The sequence below is a fragment of the Hyperolius riggenbachi genome, chromosome 11 (genome assembly GCF_040937935.1).
Source record: "Hyperolius riggenbachi isolate aHypRig1 chromosome 11, aHypRig1.pri, whole genome shotgun sequence".
In the NCBI taxonomy this organism is placed as follows: Eukaryota; Metazoa; Chordata; class Amphibia; order Anura; family Hyperoliidae; genus Hyperolius; species Hyperolius riggenbachi.
Genome location: NC_090656.1, coordinates 222,331,805 through 222,349,593, shown reverse-complemented (window position 1 = coordinate 222,349,593; position 17,789 = coordinate 222,331,805). Strand labels below are relative to the sequence as shown.

At 46.7% G+C, this 17,789-nt stretch overlaps 1 protein-coding gene across 1 annotated transcript in view; it reads right to left on the bottom strand.

Annotated features, from left to right (window-relative positions):
• LOC137538993 (L-lactate dehydrogenase A chain) overlaps nucleotides 1–17,789 on the bottom strand; it is a 41,057-nt gene that overhangs the window by 10,584 nt on the left and 12,684 nt on the right. Inside the window, exons 2-5 of the mRNA XM_068261452.1 lie at nucleotides 14,335–14,466; nucleotides 12,440–12,557; nucleotides 10,648–10,821; nucleotides 635–808 (exon numbers count right to left, since the gene is read on the bottom strand). Coding sequence (XP_068117553.1) covers nucleotides 635–808; nucleotides 10,648–10,821; nucleotides 12,440–12,557; nucleotides 14,335–14,457 — 589 coding nt within the window. The 5' untranslated portion in view covers nucleotides 14,458–14,466. The remainder of the gene's footprint in view (nucleotides 1–634; nucleotides 809–10,647; nucleotides 10,822–12,439; nucleotides 12,558–14,334; nucleotides 14,467–17,789) is intronic.

The window sequence follows — 17,789 nt, the reverse complement described above, 5'->3', positions numbered from 1 at the left end:
TACTGATCCTCTGCCTAATACTTTTAGCCATAGCCCCTGAATAAGCATGCAGCAGATCAGATGTTTCTGACATTATTGTCAGATCTGACAAGATTACCTGCATGCTTGTTTCTGGTGGGATTCAGACACCACTGCAGCCAAATAGCTCAGCAACTGGTATGGTTTAAAAATAAATAAATATGGCAGCCTCCATATAGCTCTCACTACAGCTGTCCTTTAATGATCTGGAGTGATTTACTAAAAACGTAAAACGGACCTGTATGTAGTGTGGGCTGTTGAGGGGGGGGGGGTTATTTACCTTTGGGGGCTTTTTTTTGGCTTCTGGGTCACTTCAAATGCATGTAAATAGAACTGAGAAGTGGAGTTTAAAGCTGAATTAGAGTAAAGAGATTTGACATTCAGACAGCAACTGTCTTACAGTAATGTGACCTTTCCAGGCCCTGTGGGGTGAAGGCCGGCCAGCGTGACCTACTTGTGTTACACTGCTGACCTTTCCCTCAGGATAAATATAGAGGGGATCTTAGATTACTTGAGGTGCGGCGTATATATCCTTCCAACCCCCCCCCCCCCCCCCCCCCCCGAGCAGTGGACACTCAGCGTGTATATAATTTGCTCCTAAGCAGAGGACACTCACCGCTGGAGTCTCCATGTTCACCGATCACCCAGGCGTGGCAGCTCAGAGAGTGGATACCCAGCTTCTCTCCCATGAGGTAGCGGAATCGGGCGGAGTCCAGGTTGCAGCCGCTGCCGATGACGCGGTTTTTGGGGAAGCCGCTGATCTTCCAGGCCACGTAGGTCAGAATATCCACTGCGTGGGAAACAAAGAAAGTGATTAAAATGTGGACAGGTGACATTACAAAACTGCACATGTGACATTACATGCATGTTTCCACCATTGCGATACCTGTCCTTTTCCCCCGCACACAAATTCAGACGTGATGCCATAACCCACTGATATCAAGAGGCTGCAACCTACACTTGTGTGCAGGGAAGAAAATAAAAAATTGAAGTTCCTGATGCTGGAACATCAGTTGTGTGCAAACTATCTGAGGAATAGCGATGGCCCCAACAGTTCACCAGCGAGCAGTATTCTGCGAACATCAGCTGTTCGCATTTGCGGCAAACAGTGAACATTTGGCGAGTTCGATTCCCCCCTATACATCATCATTGAGCTATACTTTGATCCCTTACCTCACAGTCAGCGGACACATGCCAGCCAATCTGCTAGCACACCTTCCTGGACCCCCGACCCCTCTATCAAAAAGCAGTTGCGGTGGCCATATTAGATGCATTCTCTGCTGGTTGATGACTGTCAGGGCTGGTGCACACCGAGCGGCTTTTTCAGCGTTTCTGCAGCCGCTTGCGGCTGCGGATACGCTTGGTCAATGTATCTCAATGGGGTGGTTCACACCAGAGCGGGAGGCGTTTTGCAGAAACGCATACTCCCGGGGTGAGGCATTTTTTGGATTGTGGATGCGTTTCTGCCTCAATGTTAAGTAGAGGAAAAAACGCAAACCGCTCTGAAAAACGGCAGTTCAGAGCGGTTTTGCAGGCGCTTTTGTTACAGAAGATGTTCAGTAACAGCTTTACTGTAACAATATCTGAAATCTACTACACCAAAACCGCTACACAAAACCACAAAATGCTAGCTGAAACGCTACAGAAAAATAAGAAAACGCGTTTCAAAATCTGCTAGCATTTTGCGGATCTGCTAGCGTGTTTTGGTGTGCACCAGGCCTTAGTGAGAGCAGGGTCAGACTTGCTGCAGATAGGTAGGGAAAGCATTAGCTAGGCCTGTGCTCTTGTTCCTCAATTGCTGTGAAAGCACCCCAAATAGCTCTATTGAGGGCTAGCACATCGGGCTCCTGTGTTTTTTTTTTTGCGTGTGGCACTCCAAAGCTCACCGACACCCAGAGCTGTGCATAATGTGATTTCTACCCTTTAGGGATTAAAGCCTGACTTTGCATCTACTCCGTAATTTTTGGTGGGACTTTTGCATGGATCACCCTCCGGCATGCCCCTGTCCAGGTGTTAGACCCCTTGAAACAATTTTTTCCATCACTTTTATGGCCAGAAACAGTCTTTGTAGGTTTTTAAATTCGCCTGCCCATTGAAGTCTATGGCAGTTTGCCAGATTTGCCTGTTTGCAAACATTTGCGGAAGTTTGTGTTCGCCAACGGAAAATTCTATGTTCGCGACATCTCTACTGAGGCGTTCCTAAGTGATACAACTGCATCACATCTCCCTCATCTTAGACCAAAATAATCTACTAGCTTGGTCACCCCCAGAGTCCACCTAAAAGCCTTTGGAGACAGAGCCTTCTGTCATGCTGCCCCTACACTTTGGAACTCCCTGCCACACCCAATCAGGACATCTCCATCCCTAGAAGCATGAGGAACTTTAACCAAGGAGTAGCCGATACCCCCTTTCCCACATGAAAGCTTTACATTTCTCAAATAGATGATTGAGGAAGGAGGGGGGTCTGTATGGCTGATATTGTTGTAAAACCCCTCCCACAGTGTGATGTCATCACCAAGGTACTGACAGATTCCTGTCTGGGAACCTTGTTGCATTGTGGGAAATAACAGCTTTTTTCAAATTGCCATGCAACCAGTATCTCCCTCTGTGCATAGAATAGTGTTGGGCGAACAGTGTTCGCCACTGTTCGGGTTCTGCAGAACATCACCCTGTTCGGGTGATGTTCGAGTTCGGCTGAACATCTGATGGTGTTCGGCCAAACTGTTCGGCCATATGGCCGAACTAAGAGCGCATGGCCGAACGTTCCCCGAACGTTCGGCTAGCGCTGTGATTGGCCGAACGGGTCACGTGTAGTGTTGGGCGAACATCTAGATGTTCGGGCCGAACATGGTCGCGATGTTCGGGGTGTTCGAGCCGAACTCCGAACATAATGGAAGTCAATGGGGACCCGAACTTTCGTGCTTTGTAAAGCCTCCTTACATGCTACATACCCCAAATTTACAGGGTATGTGCACCTTGGGAGTGGGTACAAGAGGAAAAAAAATTTAGCAAAAAGAGCTTATAGTTTGAGAAAATGGATTTTAAAATTTCAAAGGGAAAACTGTCTTTTAAATGCGGGAAATGTCTGTTTTCTTTGCACAGGTAACATGCTTTTTGTCGGCATGCAGTCATAAATGTAATACAGATAAGAGGTTCCAGGAAAAGGGACCGGTAACGCTAACCCAGCAGCAGCACCACACGTGATGGAACAGGAGGAGGGTGGCGCAGGAGGAGAAGGCCACGCTTTGAGACACAACAACCCAGGCCTTGCATGAGGACAAGAAGCGTGCGGATAGCAATTTGCATTTTGTCGCCATGCAGTCATAAATGTAATACAGATGAGAGGTTCAATAAACAGGGACCGGAAACGCTAACCCATCACAGATGTTCATTGTTCATGTTACTTGGTTGGGGTCCCGGGAGTGTTGCGTAGTCGTTTCCAATCCAGGATTGATTCATTTTAATTTGAGTCAGACGGTCTGCATTTTCTGTGGAGAGGCGGATACGCCGATCTGTGACGATGCCTCCGGCAGCACTGAAACAGCGTTCCGACATAACGCTGGCTGCCGGGCAAGCCAGCACCTCTATTGCGTACATTGCCAGTTCGTGCCAGGTATCTAGCTTCGATACCCAATAGTTGAAGGGTGCAGATGGATTGTTCAACACAGCTATGCCATCTGACATGTAGTCCTTGACCATCTTCTCCAGGCGATCGGTGTTGGAGGTGGATCTGCACGCTTGCTGTTCTGTGTGCTGCTGCATGGGTGTCAGAAAATTTTCCCACTCCAAGGACACTGCCGATACCATTCCCTTTTGGGCACTAGATGCAGCTTGTGTTGTTTGCTGCCCTCCTGGTCGTCCTGGGTTTGCGGAAGTCAGTCTGTCGGCGTACAACTGGCTAGAGGAGGGGGAGGATGTCAATCTCCTCTCTAAAGTCTCCACAAGGGCCTGCTGGTATTCTTCCGTTTTGACCTGTCTGACTCTTTCTTCAGGCAGTTTTGGAACATTGTGTTTGTACCGTGGATCCAGAAGGGTATAAACCCAGTAATTGGTGTTGTCCAGAATGCGCACAATGCGTGGGTCGCGTTCAATGCAGTCCTAGGCCGAAGAGGTCATAGCCTAGGGTCACAAAAACCTGTTTATTTGGGCAATTTCAATGGTGGCGAGTCTGACGTACATAAATCGCAGCAATGGCCGTTAGCAACGTCTGAATCTCACGAAATGTCTCATGCAGGTAGAAGACATATTGTTAGACTTGGGCTCCAAAGATGGGTTCCCTACATCTCTGCAAACCAGAGTTACAGGGCTCCAAATTTGGTAAAATCCCCCATAGGCTTTCATTGGGCCTCCTATTTACAGTTCCAAAATCTCACATCTTTTCAAAGGGCAATTGCTCAGCAGTGGCAAATTTTCTAGCATTGTAGGGACCCTTAGGGGGAACATGACTGGTGAGTTTCGGGCCCCTAGGCCGAAGAGGTCATAGCCTAGGGTCACAAAAACCTGTTTATTTGGGCAATTTCAATGGTAGTTATGCTGACGTACATAAATCTCAGCCATGGCCGTTAGCAACGTCTGAATTTCACGAAATGTCTCATGCAGGTAGAAGACATATTGTTAGACTTGGATTCCAAAGATGGGGTCCCTACATCTCTGCAAACCAGAGTTACAGGGCTCCAAAATTGGTAAAATCCCCCATAGGCTTTCATTGCCTCCCTATTTCACTTTCCAAAATCTCACATCTTTTCAAAGGGCAATGGCTCAGCAGTACCAAATTTTATAGCATTGTAGGGACTCTTAGGGGGGATCATGACTGGTGAGTTTTGCCACTGCTGAGCCATTGCCCTTTGAAATGGTGTGAGATTTTGGAACGGTAAATAGTAGGCCCAATGAAAGCCTATGGGGGATTTTTACCAATTTTGGAGCCCTGTAACTCTGGTTTGCAGAGATGTAGAGACCCCATCTTTGGAATCCAAGTCTAACAATATGTCTTCTACCTGCATGAGACATTTCGTGAGATTCAGACGTTGCTAACGGCCATTGCTGCGATTTATGTACGTCAGACTCGCCACCATTGAAATTGCCCAAATAAACAGGTTTTTGTGACCCTAGGCTATGACCTCTTCGGCCTAGGGGCCCGCAACTCACCAGTCATGTTCCCCCTAAGGGTCCCTACAATGCTAGAAAATTTGCCACTGCTGAGCAATTGCCCTTTGAAAAGATGTGAGATTTTGGAAAGTGAAATAGGGAGGCAATGAAAGCCTATGGGGGATGTTACCAATTTTGGACCCCTGTAACTCTGGTTTGCAGAGATGTAGGGACCCCATCTTTGGAATCCAAGTCTAACAATATGTCTTCTACCTGCATGAGACATTTCGTGAAATTCAGACGTTGCTAACGGCCATGGCTGAGATTTATGTACGTCAGCATAACTACCATTGAAATTGCCCAAATAAACAGGTTTTTGTGACCCTAGGCTATGACCTCTTCGGCCTAGGGGCCCAAAACTCACCAGTCATGTTCCCCCTAAGGTTTCCTACAATGCTAGAAAATTTGCCACTGCTGAGCAATTGCCCTTTGAAAAGATGTGAGATTTTGGAAAGTGAAATAGGGAGGCAATGAAAGCCTATGGGGGATTTTACCAATTTTGCACCCCTGTAACTCTGGTTTGCAGAGATGTAGGGACCCCATCTTTGGAATCCAAGTCTAACAATATGTCTTCTACCTGCATGAGACATTTCGTGAGATTCAGACGTTGCTAACGGCCATGGCTGAGATTTATGTACGTCAGTATCACTACCATTGAAATAGCCCAAATAAACAGGTTTTTGTGACCCTAGGCTATGACCTCTTTGGCCTAGGGGCCCGAAACTCACCAGTCATGTTCCCCCTAAGGGTCCCTACAATGCTAGAAAATTTGCCACTGCTGAGCAATTGCCCTTTGAAAAGATGTGAGATTTTGGAACTGTAAATAGGAGGCCCAATGAAAGCCTATGGGGGATTTTACCAAATTTGGAGCCCTGTAACTCTGGTTTGCAGAGATGTAGGGAACCCATCTTTGGAGCCCAAGTCTAACAATATGTCTTCTACCTGCATGAGACATTTCGTGAGATTCAGACGTTGCTAACGGCCATTGCTGCGATTTATGTACGTCAGACTCGCCACCATTGAAATTGCCCAAATAAACAGGTTTTTGTGACCCTAGGCTATGACCTCTTCGGCTTAGGACTGCATTGAACGCGACCCACGCATTGTGCGCATTCTGGACAACACCAATTACTGGGTTTATACCCTTCTGGATCCACGGTACAAACACAATGTTCCAAAACTGCTTGAAGAAAGAGTCAGACAGGTCAAAAAGGAAGAATACCAGCAGGCCCTTGTGGAGACTTTAGAGAGGAGATTGACATCCTCCCCCTCCTCTAGCCAGTTGTACGCCGACAGACTGACTTCCGCAAACCCAGGACGACCAGGAGGGCAGCAAACAACACAAGCCGCAGCTAGTGCCCAAAAGGGAATGGTATCGGCAGTGTCCTTGGAGTGGGAACATTTTCTGACACCCATGCAGCAGCACACAGAACAGCAAGCGTGCAGATCCACCTCCAACACCGATCGCCTGGAGAAGATGGTCAAGGACTACATGTCAGATGGCATAGCTGTGTTAAACAATCCATCTGCACTCTTCAACTATTGGGTATCGAAGCTAGATACCTGGCACGAACTGGCAATGTACGCAATAGAGGTGCTGGCTTGCCCGGCAGCCAGCGTTATGTCGGAACGCTGTTTCAGTGCTGCCGGAGGCATCGTCACAGATCGGCGTATCCGCCTCTCCACAGAAAATGCAGACCGTCTGACTCAAATTAAAATGAATCAATCCTGGATTGGAAACGACTACGCAACACTCCCGGGACCCCAACCAAGTAACATGAACAATGAGCATCTGTGATGGGTTAGCGTTTCCGGTCCCTGTTTATTGAACCTCTCATCTGTATTACATTTATGACTGCATGGCGACAAAATGCAAATTGCTATCCGCACGCTTCTTGTCCTCATGCAAGGCCTGGGTTGTTGTGTCTCAAAGCGTGGCCTTCTCCTCCTGCGCCACCCTCCTCCTGTTCCATCACGTGTGCTGCTGCTGGGTTAGCGTTACCGGTCCCTTTTCCTGGAACCTCTTATATGTATTACATTTATGACTGCATGCCGACAAAAAGCATGTTACCTGTGCAAAGAAAACAGACATTTCCCGCATTTAAAAGACAGTTTTCCCTTTGAAACTTTAAAATTGATTTTCTCAAAAACTATAAGCTCTTTTTGCTAAAAATTTTTCCCTCTTGTACCCACTCCCAAGGTGCACATACCCTGTAAATTTGGGGTATGTAGCATGTAAGGAGGCTTTACAAAGCACGAAAGTTCGGGTCCCCATTGACTTCCATTATGTTCGGAGTTCGGCTCGAACACCCGAACATCGCGACCATGTTCGGCCTGTTCGGGCCGAACATCTAGATGTTCGCCCAACACTAGCATAGAACTCTCAGTAACGAACATTCCGTACAGATCTCCTGGCAGAACTAAAGATGTCACCACCAGTGATAAATCTCAAAATGTAAATCGGGGAGAGTGGGCCAACACTGACTAAATAATCTATAAATTAATATTGTAATAAATACGTAATTTTATTTATGATGTTATTTTCACTACAGTTCTCTTTAAAGGGATACTGTAGGGGGGTCAGGGGAAAATGAGTTGAACTTACCCGGGGCTTCTAACGGTCCCCCACAGACATCCTGTGTTGGCGCAGCCACTCACCGATGCTCGGCCCCGCCTCCAGTTCACTTTTGGAATTTCTGACTTTAAAGTCAGAAAACCACTGCGCCTGCGTTGCCGTGTCCTCGATCCCGCTGATGTCATCAAGAGCGCACAGCGCAGGCCCAGTATGGTCTGTGTCTGCGCAGTACACTCCTGGTGACATCAGCGGGAGCGAGGACACGGGCGTGCAGGCACAGTGGTTTTCTGACTTTAAAGTCAGAAATTCCAGAAGTGAACTGGAGGCGGGGCCGTAGCATCGGTGAGTGGCTGCGCCAACACAGAATGTCTGCGGGGGACCATTAGAAGCCCCGGGTAAGTTCAGCTCATTTTCCCCCGACCCCCCTACAGTATCCCTTTAAAGAGACACTGAAGCGAAAAAAAAAATATGATATAGTGAATTGGTTGTGTACTATGAATAATTACTAGAAGATTAGCAGCAAAGAAAATATTCTCATACTTTTATTTTCAGGTATATAGTGTTTTTTCTAACATTGCATTATTCTATAATATGTGCAGATTACACAACACTCAGCATTCAAAATGAGTCTTTCAGAGCAGTCTGTGAAGTAATGACATCTCCTCTAGCAGAGGAAAAGTAAACAGTTCAATTACAGTTGAGATAATAAAAGTCAGATAACAGCCCTCTCCACGACTAACTTGGTCGGAGAGCTTAATGGCTTGTTTGCATAGAGATAACAACTGGAGTTTCTCAACTCTTCCTGTACTGGAAACAATTAGACTGATGTATCTGATCTTAATGTTTTATTTCTTAGCTGTGCTACACATACAAATCATAATATCATCATTTTTTTTTCGCTTCAGTGTCTCTTTAAGCCCATACTAAAAAGCCGCCTGTTTAGTCTGGCATTTATGAACACCTCACTGTTTATTCTGTAACGCAGTCCAGGCTGCAAACTTGTACTGATCTGAGACATATCTATGCTCTTTGAGTCCTATGGGAGAAAAGCATGTTACAAACGTTATTGTATTGTATTGTAAGAATCCATAGAATATAATTTAATTTCTCTACAAGCATCAACTTGAGTCAGGTAATGTGCATTGCTGAAAGGAAATAAATATGGCAGCCTTCATTTCTGGACTCCTTTAAAACTTATCATGTCTGGCTAGTTTTCTCTTAAAGGATAACCGAGGTGACATGTGACATGATGAGATAGACATGTGTATGTACAGTGCCAAGCACACAAATAACTGTGCTGTGTTCCTTTTTTCTTTCTCTGCCTGGAAGAGTTAAATATCAGGTATGTAAGTGGCTGACTCAGCCCTGACTCAGACAGGAAGTGACTACAGTGTGATCCCTCACTGGTAAGAAATTCCAACTATAACACGCTTTCCTGGCAGAAAATGGCTTCTGAGAGCAGGAAAGAGATAAAAAGGGTGAATTGTTCATACATTTTAGCTCTGGCATACTTTAATGAATGTGTCATTGAGCAAAAACAATAAAACAGTTAAAACTTAAAAAGTAGATTTAAATATAAAATAAAACTGTGGAATATCTTAAAAAGTCATTTTTAGGAGAAGGAAGATACATACAATAGATTATTTAATTAGTTTATTTGCGCCTCGGGTGTCCTTTAACACATTGAGGTCATACTATTTTGCCCCACCTACTTCCTGTGAACTACAAGTCCTGCCTCCTCATGTACACACATTTTTTCCCTGTAATGCAGGGATGCTGAGAAATGTAGTCTGGCTTCTACATAGTCAAACTTGATTGACACGCCCAAGTAGATGGAGTGAAGAGGAAATTAACGGTCGTGTTTGGCCCATGAAATATAGTTTGTCCATCCCATTTGCTGTTAGAGTTTGCCTTGTTCGCGCTTACATTTAATTGGGCTTTACATCTTCCTAATCTGAGATAACAGTTTAATCTAGTTATCGTTAGCTCTGCTATAGTAAACATTTGGGTAGAGTAAACTGAGTGTCCAGGTCCCCTCCAAACACCATTATAAGTCTATGGGAGTAATGCTGGGTATAGTAAACTCTAATATAATAGCATTTCTGTTATAGGAAAAGTGTTTTTTGGCCCTTTCAGTATTCTGTATAGTGGAAAGTGGGCGGGAACTTGCATCAGATGTCAGTCAGAAGCCCATGAGTCCAGGTCGGGCTGGCAGCCACTTGTAGGCTGCTCGCTATCTGCATACTACTCTGGGCCTGCGTGGATTACCTAAAAGCCTACTTCCTGTGTAAGCTGTTGCCTGATGGATTTGCCTATCCTCTGTGACTTGCTTGTGCATTGCTGCAAGACTGCAATATCATCCAGGCTGCACAGAAACGTGCAGAGAAGCACACTAACAGTATTGTACCTGCATTAGCTGGTGAGACCTATGCTTCCTGTGTAAGCTGCTGACTGATTACTGAGGGAATTGCCTCTCATCTGTGACTTGCTTGTGCATGGCTGCAATGCTACAGTATCATCCAGGCTGTACAGAAATTTGGACAGAGGAGCACACTATAAGTACTGTAACTGCATTAACTGGTGAGATCTATGCTTCCTGTGCAACCTGTTGCATGATTATTGCATGCAAATACCGGCATATTGAGCACTATGCATTGTGATCTAGCTTAGACACTCTCTGTGTTTGCTTGCTGAAGCACTGAAAAGAAAAAAAAATGACTCCCAATTATTGACTGAACTAAGATCCAGTACTATAGTATACTTTATGTGCTTGAGTGTGACCATTTCTGTTATAGTATACTTCTGCTATAGGAAACTAAATGATACAATAAACTACTTTCCCCGGTCCATTGAAGTTTACCGTAAAGGGATTCTACTGTATCACATTTATTTTTTTGCACAGAACTCACCAGGGTTGGAGACGACCAGCAGGATTGCGTTTGGACTGTATTTTACAATATTGGGAATGATAAACTTGAAGATATTGACGTTGCGCTGCACCAGGTTCAGGCGGCTCTCTCCTTCCTGCTGGCGGGCTCCGGCTGTCACCACCACCAGCTTGGAGTTGGCTGTGACGCTGTAATCTGGAATAAAAAGAGTATTTCACAAGCACTGTATATAGGCAGCTCAAATGGCAGTCACATAAGACGTGATCAAACTAGTGTCAATCTTTGATTTTGCCAAATCAAGTTTGGAATACCCAAATACTCCCCAAGGCCACTCTTCAGCACCGAACAAGTGGACAGGGTCAGGGGAAGGTCAGTTACTTGTGCTTCATGTGAATCCCGCTAATTCCTCCTTCCGGCTTTGGAAGGAAGAAGCAGCAGAGTCACGTAAAACGCAACGTGAAACTCCCCCTGATCCTCTCCTTTTGTTCGGTGCTGAAGTGTGGCGTTTGGGAGCATGGGAGCAGGGCAGATTCCAGGCTATATTTTTCCCAGGGCAAATGTGTAAAAATTGTGTGCGCCCCCATAGGCTCAGGTATGCTATTTTGCAGCCCCCAGTGTTGGTTAGCCAGTGATGGATCTCAGTATTAGGTAGCCAGATGTAGCCCCCCCCCCCCACCCCCCCCCCCCCCCCCCCCACCCCAAGTATAGGTTAGGCAGGAATAGGTGCTCCCAGTATAGGTAGCCTGGTATATGTGCCCCATAGTATAGGTAGCCTGGTATAGGTGCTCCAATACAGGTAGCCAGGTATAGGTGCCCCCAGTATAGGTAGCCTGGTATATGTGCCCCATAGTATAGGTAGCCTGGTATAGGTGCCCCCAGAATAGGTGTCCCCTGTATAGGTGCCCCCAGTATAGGTAGCCTGGTATATGTGCCCCATAGTATAAGTAGCCTGGTATAGATGCCCCCAGAATAGGTGGGCTGGTATAGGTAGCCTGTTACAGGTGCCCCCAATATAGGTAGCCAGTATAGGTGCCTCCAGTATAGGTAGCCTGGTATAGCTACCCCTAGTATAGGTAGCCAGGTATAGGTGCCCCCAGTATAGGTAGCCTGGTATAGGTGCCCCCAGTATAGGTAGCCAGGTATACGTGCCCCTAGTATATGTAGCCAGGTATAGGTGCCCCCAGTATAGGTAGCAAGTTATAGGTGCCCCTAGTATAGGTAGCAAGGTATAGGTTCCCCCAGTGTTGGTAGCCAGATATAAGTGCTCCTAGTATAGGTGCCCCCAGTATAAGTATCCAGGTATAGGTAGACAGGTATAGGTGCCCCTAGAATAGGTAGCTAAGTATAAGTTTCCCAGTATAGATAGCTAGGTATTGGTGCCCCCTGGATAGTAGCGCAGTAGGGGAGAGCAGAACCATTGCCAGTTGCCTGGCTGCCCTGCTGATCTGTTTGGCTGCAGTAGTGTCTGAATCACACACCAGAAACAAGCATGCAGCTAATCTTGTCAGATCTGATAATAATGTCAGAAACACCTGATCTGCTGCATGCTTGTTCGGGGTCTATGGCTAAAAGTATTAGAGACAGGATCAGCAGGACTGCCAGGCAACTGGTATTGCTTAAAAGGAAATAAATATGGCAGCCTCCACATCGCTCTGACTTCAGTTGTCCTTCAAGTCAGAGAAGAGACCGGTGATAAACATTAGGCAAACACTGCTGCTGAGAGCTCCGATCACTTCCAGTATTGCTTTGGCTGAGTTGTGCTGAATTTTGGTGAGACCATAAAACAGTGATAATTACGCCTTTATGTACAGACCTTTTCCTGAGACGATCTTTGGGGTCTTCAGGAAGAGGCTGCCGTGTTGGAGGTCCATCATCTCTCCCTTCAGCTTGTCCTCAATCACATCAACCAGAGCCAGTTCATCAGCCAGTTCCTGCCAGCGGTAAGGATACAGCAGATTACAGAGGGTCACTCATTCATGGATACAGCGCTAACCTGTCTGCTTGTATTGCTGGACATACACGGTACAATAAACCAGAGCCAGGACGAGGTCCTCCAGCACCCAAGGCTGAAACACTAAGTGCGCCCCTACATCCCTCCCACCCCATCTGTCACACACTGATTGCTACTAGACTAAGAGGGTCCCCGAAACCACCCCCAACACCTTAATCTCTAGTTATGTGGCTTGCAGTCTCTGCCATGTATCCCCTTCTCTTATTTCTCTCTGCTTCAAACACAATAGGGGAATGATAGCTGAGTGAGTTGTGTGCACCCTCCTACACTGCGCCCCGAGACCGGAGCCTCTCTCGCCTCTGCCTCGGCCCAGCCCTGCAATAAACACCACGAAAATAGCCCCAAAACAGGTTTACAGCCATTTCTGCACCATCAAAGTGTAAGTTGATCACATTTAACAGAAAAATCGTGCTATGCTTGAGGCCCCTTTCACTCTTTCGCAGTGCGTTGGAAGTCTTACTGCAGGCCAACACTACGCCAATGTAAGTCTATAGGGCCTTTCAGACTGATGTGATGGGGCGGAAGTGACATAATTCGCCGCAACCCCCGACGCAAGCGCATTCCTATGTTGGTGGGCTACTTGCGCGGCAGCGTGCAGCGGACCTGAAGCCATGTAAGCTATGGCGACGTGTATATTTTTACAAATCGGCACGGTGGAGTTGCGGGGCGCATGCGCGGAAGCGTATTTTGTCAATACACTTTCGGCACGATTTGTTTCTTCGGCCACAGGAAGTGAGTGCTAGAGATCCTCACTCCCTGCTTGGTTGGCAGCCAGAAGGGCATTACCGCACATCAATGCAGAAATACCCAAAAGGCTGTTTTTTGGCGTTGCGCTGGTTAGCAGTGTGAAACCGGCCTTGGGCTGCCTTTCCACGCATGCCTTGTAATCTGCATGCCTGAAATCGGACAGAGGTGGGCGCTCATTTGACAATTCGGGGACATTGGCCGGGGTTCCGTCACATACGATGGTCGTTGCGATATCGTATGCCATTACCGCGCCCCTAATTGAGCATGTGCGTTCAAGATTTTCCAGCATGTCTGATCAATGCTTTAAGGTCTCTATTAACCTAAATTTTTCCTTTAGATTTAATCTTTTGACGCGATCTGAACAATCAAAACTAATCGTTCCCATTAACTGAGCAGTTTAACCACTTGAGGACCACAGTGGTAAACCCCCTAAAGACTAGGCTCATTTTTACTAAAATGGCTACTGTAGCTTTAAGGCCAAGCTGCAGGGCCACACAACAGAGCACACGAGTGATTCCCCCCCTTTTCCCCCCACCAACAGAGCTCTCTGTTGGTGGGGTTGTTGTTTTTTTATTTAATAAATATTTGTGGTTTTTTTTTTTACTATTTGTCTTTTTTTTTTTTTTTTAAACCCCTCCCTCCCCCCAGCCGGCCAATCCTGGTGATCGGCTGTCATAGGCTTCTGTCTAGGAGAGCTGATCGCTCTCTTGTCCCCCAGGGGGTCAGCCGTGTCACACGGCTGTCCCCAGTACAGCGCTGCTGCTGATCGCAGCACTGTACTTAGTGAAAAGACGGTGGTTTCGCCGTCTAACAGTCCTCCGAGCGGAAATCGGAAAACGGATGGTTGATCGGGATGTAAAAATTGGTAGATGTTAGGCCACCTTTAAAGTGATAGTGGTGCTCCCTGCGACCACATGATTTAGCCTATTCACACAGCCAATCACACTCACCTTCTGCAGGACGCTGATGGCACAAGCCATGCCCACGGCGCCGACGCCCACAATGGTGACCTTGTTTTGGGAGGCTGGGGCATCGCTCAGCAGGTTCTGGATAAGCTTCTCCTTGGTGGACATCTTGCTGGTCTGGAATAAGCACAGGGGAATGTCAGCGTTGTGGTAAAGGACACACGTACAGTTCCATACATTCTCTCCCTTGTTTGTAAACAGGATGCACTAAGAACGTAGCAGCGGACCAGGATAAGCCAGGGTGACATGAGGCGGCAGTCACATGACTCCCTGGACTCACAGATAAGCTGTATTAGACAGTATGGTATGCTATGGCATGGCTACCAGACGGCTGAGGAGAACATTTGTCAATGCATTTTGTTTTTTGTGGTTTTCCTTTGTCAAACACACTGCAGTAGTTTCTTTTACACATGAATGTATAAAGATCAGCAAACGCATTATCACCACCTGCCTGATATAGTGTTGTCCCCTTGTGCCACCAAAACAGTTCTGACTCCTTGAGGCACAGTCCCCTCAGGACCTCTGCAGCCTAGGACCCACAAGAGCGCTTTCAGCAGGGCTTTGGGATCACAGATGATCCCAAAAATGTGCATGACGAGAGGAGGCGCCCTAATTGTAATCTAATATGTAGTGAGTGGAGCCAATAAAAAGACGCGTTTCACGAGAACTGCCCGCTTCCTCAGATCAATACAAGACTGTGTCTTAGCTATGTATCTCCATTTCAGAGCTCCATTTTTTTTCTCGTATTGAGCTGAGGAAGCGGGCCGGTCCTGTAAAACGCGTTGTCTTTTTATTGGTGCCTAACAAAATCTTCCTGTTCCTATGACTTACCTCCACTCACTACATACTGTATCACAATTGGGGTGCCTCCTCCCATCTTGCATTGTCTCCTCCCCTGTCTCAGGGAATACCACTGCAACGACACCCAGTGGTCCTTTTTTTTTCTGGAACGCAACACACATTGACCCAATTGAGTCATCATTTCTGCGTGGAGACGGAATTCCTCCCCATTCCTAAAATTAAGGTTGCCTATAACAACCCATATTTGTGAGTAGTAGCTATTCCTTTACAATTCCCATTTCCCAGAAATGCTACACTATTGGCGCTCCTGGTGCTCTTTGTGTCTCCTTTTCTTACGGGTATCTGGGTTTCCAAGCCTGAAATTCATCTGCCAGACCTCAAAGGATCCCAACGCTACGCTTGAGCGATTGTGATTTGGCCAAATTCCCCTGCCTGCACCATTTTGCTAGCGATCTTGATTCAATGCTAAGTATAGGATTGCTGCAAAATCTATTTTCAAATCGACATACATAGCAATTTCAAAGCACTCTTGTACTACCCAGGAACCACAAGCTCACCCAAAATCCTTTGCAGAACTTAAAAACTTAAAGCATACCGGAACTAGATGTAAAATGGTTATCTTTTACTTACCTGGTGCTTCTTCCAGCCCCCGTAGTCCGTGAGGTCCCTTGGCGTCCTCTGGGTCTCCTCCATTCTACCCCTGGCAGTTCCGTAAGATCTGCAACTGAAACACCACCTGCGCATGCGCGACCCCATCTTCATGCCCGTCTCGATCATACTTCCAGAGCCGGGAGGGTTCTGAACTAGTGTGGTTCTCAACCGAATGAACCAGTTGCAGTGGAGTTCCAGTTCCAGGTCTAACGGACCTGCTATTGGGAATACGGAGGGGACCCAGAGGACACCAAGGGACCTCACGGACTACCGGGGCTTGAAGAAGCCCATGGTTAGTAAAAGTCAGTTTTGAGTTCAGTTCAGATATGCTTTAAAATCACTAATCACAATCGCTTTTGCAATCGATAGCAAATAAATAAAATCGACTACAAAAACCGCTGGAAATCATTGCTGAATCACTACAAAACACTAGCAAAACCAGGGCTGTGGAGTCGGAGTTGGAGTCGGGGCAATTTTGGGCACCCAGAGTCAGAGTCGTTGATTTCATAAACTGAGGAGTCAGGAGTCGGTTGATTTTTGTACAAAATCCACAGCCCGGTTACATATTAGGCTAAGGAGTCGGAGTCGAGGAGTCGGAGCCATTTTGGGTACCCGGAGTCGGTGTTGGAGTCGTGGTTTCATAAACTGAGGAGTCGGAGTCGGAAGATTTTTGTCCCGACTCCACAGCCCTGAGCAAAACGCTGAGCATTTGAGACTGATCAGCGATCTGTAGTAGGTCCCAGTCCTGAAGGTATCCTGTGGTATCCAATACCAAGAGGCCACCAGCAGATCATTCAAGTCCTGAGAGTAGTAAGGTGGAATGGACACGTTTTTCTAGCACATTCTGCAGATGCTCGAATGCACTGAAATCTGTGGAACTCGAAGCCTGATGCTGATTCCTCAAACCAGGTGACCTTCTTTCATTTCCACAGGGTCCAATGCACATATGATCTTTGCAGGTGCTTTCAGCATTGGACAGGAGTCACATGGGCACTTGGCAGCTATACAGCCCCCCATACAATATGTTCTGTCAGCTTCTCTAATGGCCAGCATTGTGTTGCAGGGATCGGACCAGGCAGGCAAGTCTTGGGCATTCATGATCCTGTAACCGGTTCACCACTTGTCCATCCTTGGACTGTTCATGGTAGGCAACCACTGAGTTCTGGGAACACTCCTCCACAAGACCTGCCGTTCTTGAGATGCTCTGACGCTATCCGTCACTATTTAACCCTTGATTTAACCCTTGACCCTTCCCTCTACTTAGGTAAGTATCTTTTTTTTTTTTTTTAATTTGTCTCCAGACTCACTTTAGAGTGAACCTGAGACGACGGGGACGTAGTTACATAGTTATTTGGGTTGAAAAAAGACATGCGTCCATGCAGTACTACTGTGCAGATGCAGAACGCTCCCAGGCGCGGGAGCAAGACAGGTGGGGGGGGCGGCACACAGCCGCACTGCGCACGCACTGACTGACCCGACTGGCAAAATGGGGCTTCTAGTAGGAGAACGGGAAGGCGGAGAAAGATGCTGTGGGAGCGATCAGTCCGGAGGGGGCTGGAGGAAGCCCCACGTATGTTTAAATACACTTCAAGTATGGGATCACTACAAACTCCCCTTTCAAACACTATGCATAGCAATTTCAAAGCAATTTTTCAGCTCTTGTACTTCCCAGAAACCATCAGCTTACCCAAAATCCCTTGCAGAACTTCACGACTGCAAATCGCTAATCACAAATCGCTACCAATAAAATAAAATCGCTACAAAAAAAACATGACTGCCATCAGTGATCTATAATCCCAGAACTAATTGAGATTCGAGTGGAAATTGACTTGAATCCATCCAAGGCTGAGGTCATCAGAGTGGAAGATTGATCAATGGTTTCCGATCAGTATTTTAATGGAGAAGTATTGCTCCTTGGTCCTATGGGGCCAGCTGTGTATGATCAGTTTAAAAGGACATTTCCCCTTTACTGTAAAATTCCCATAAGC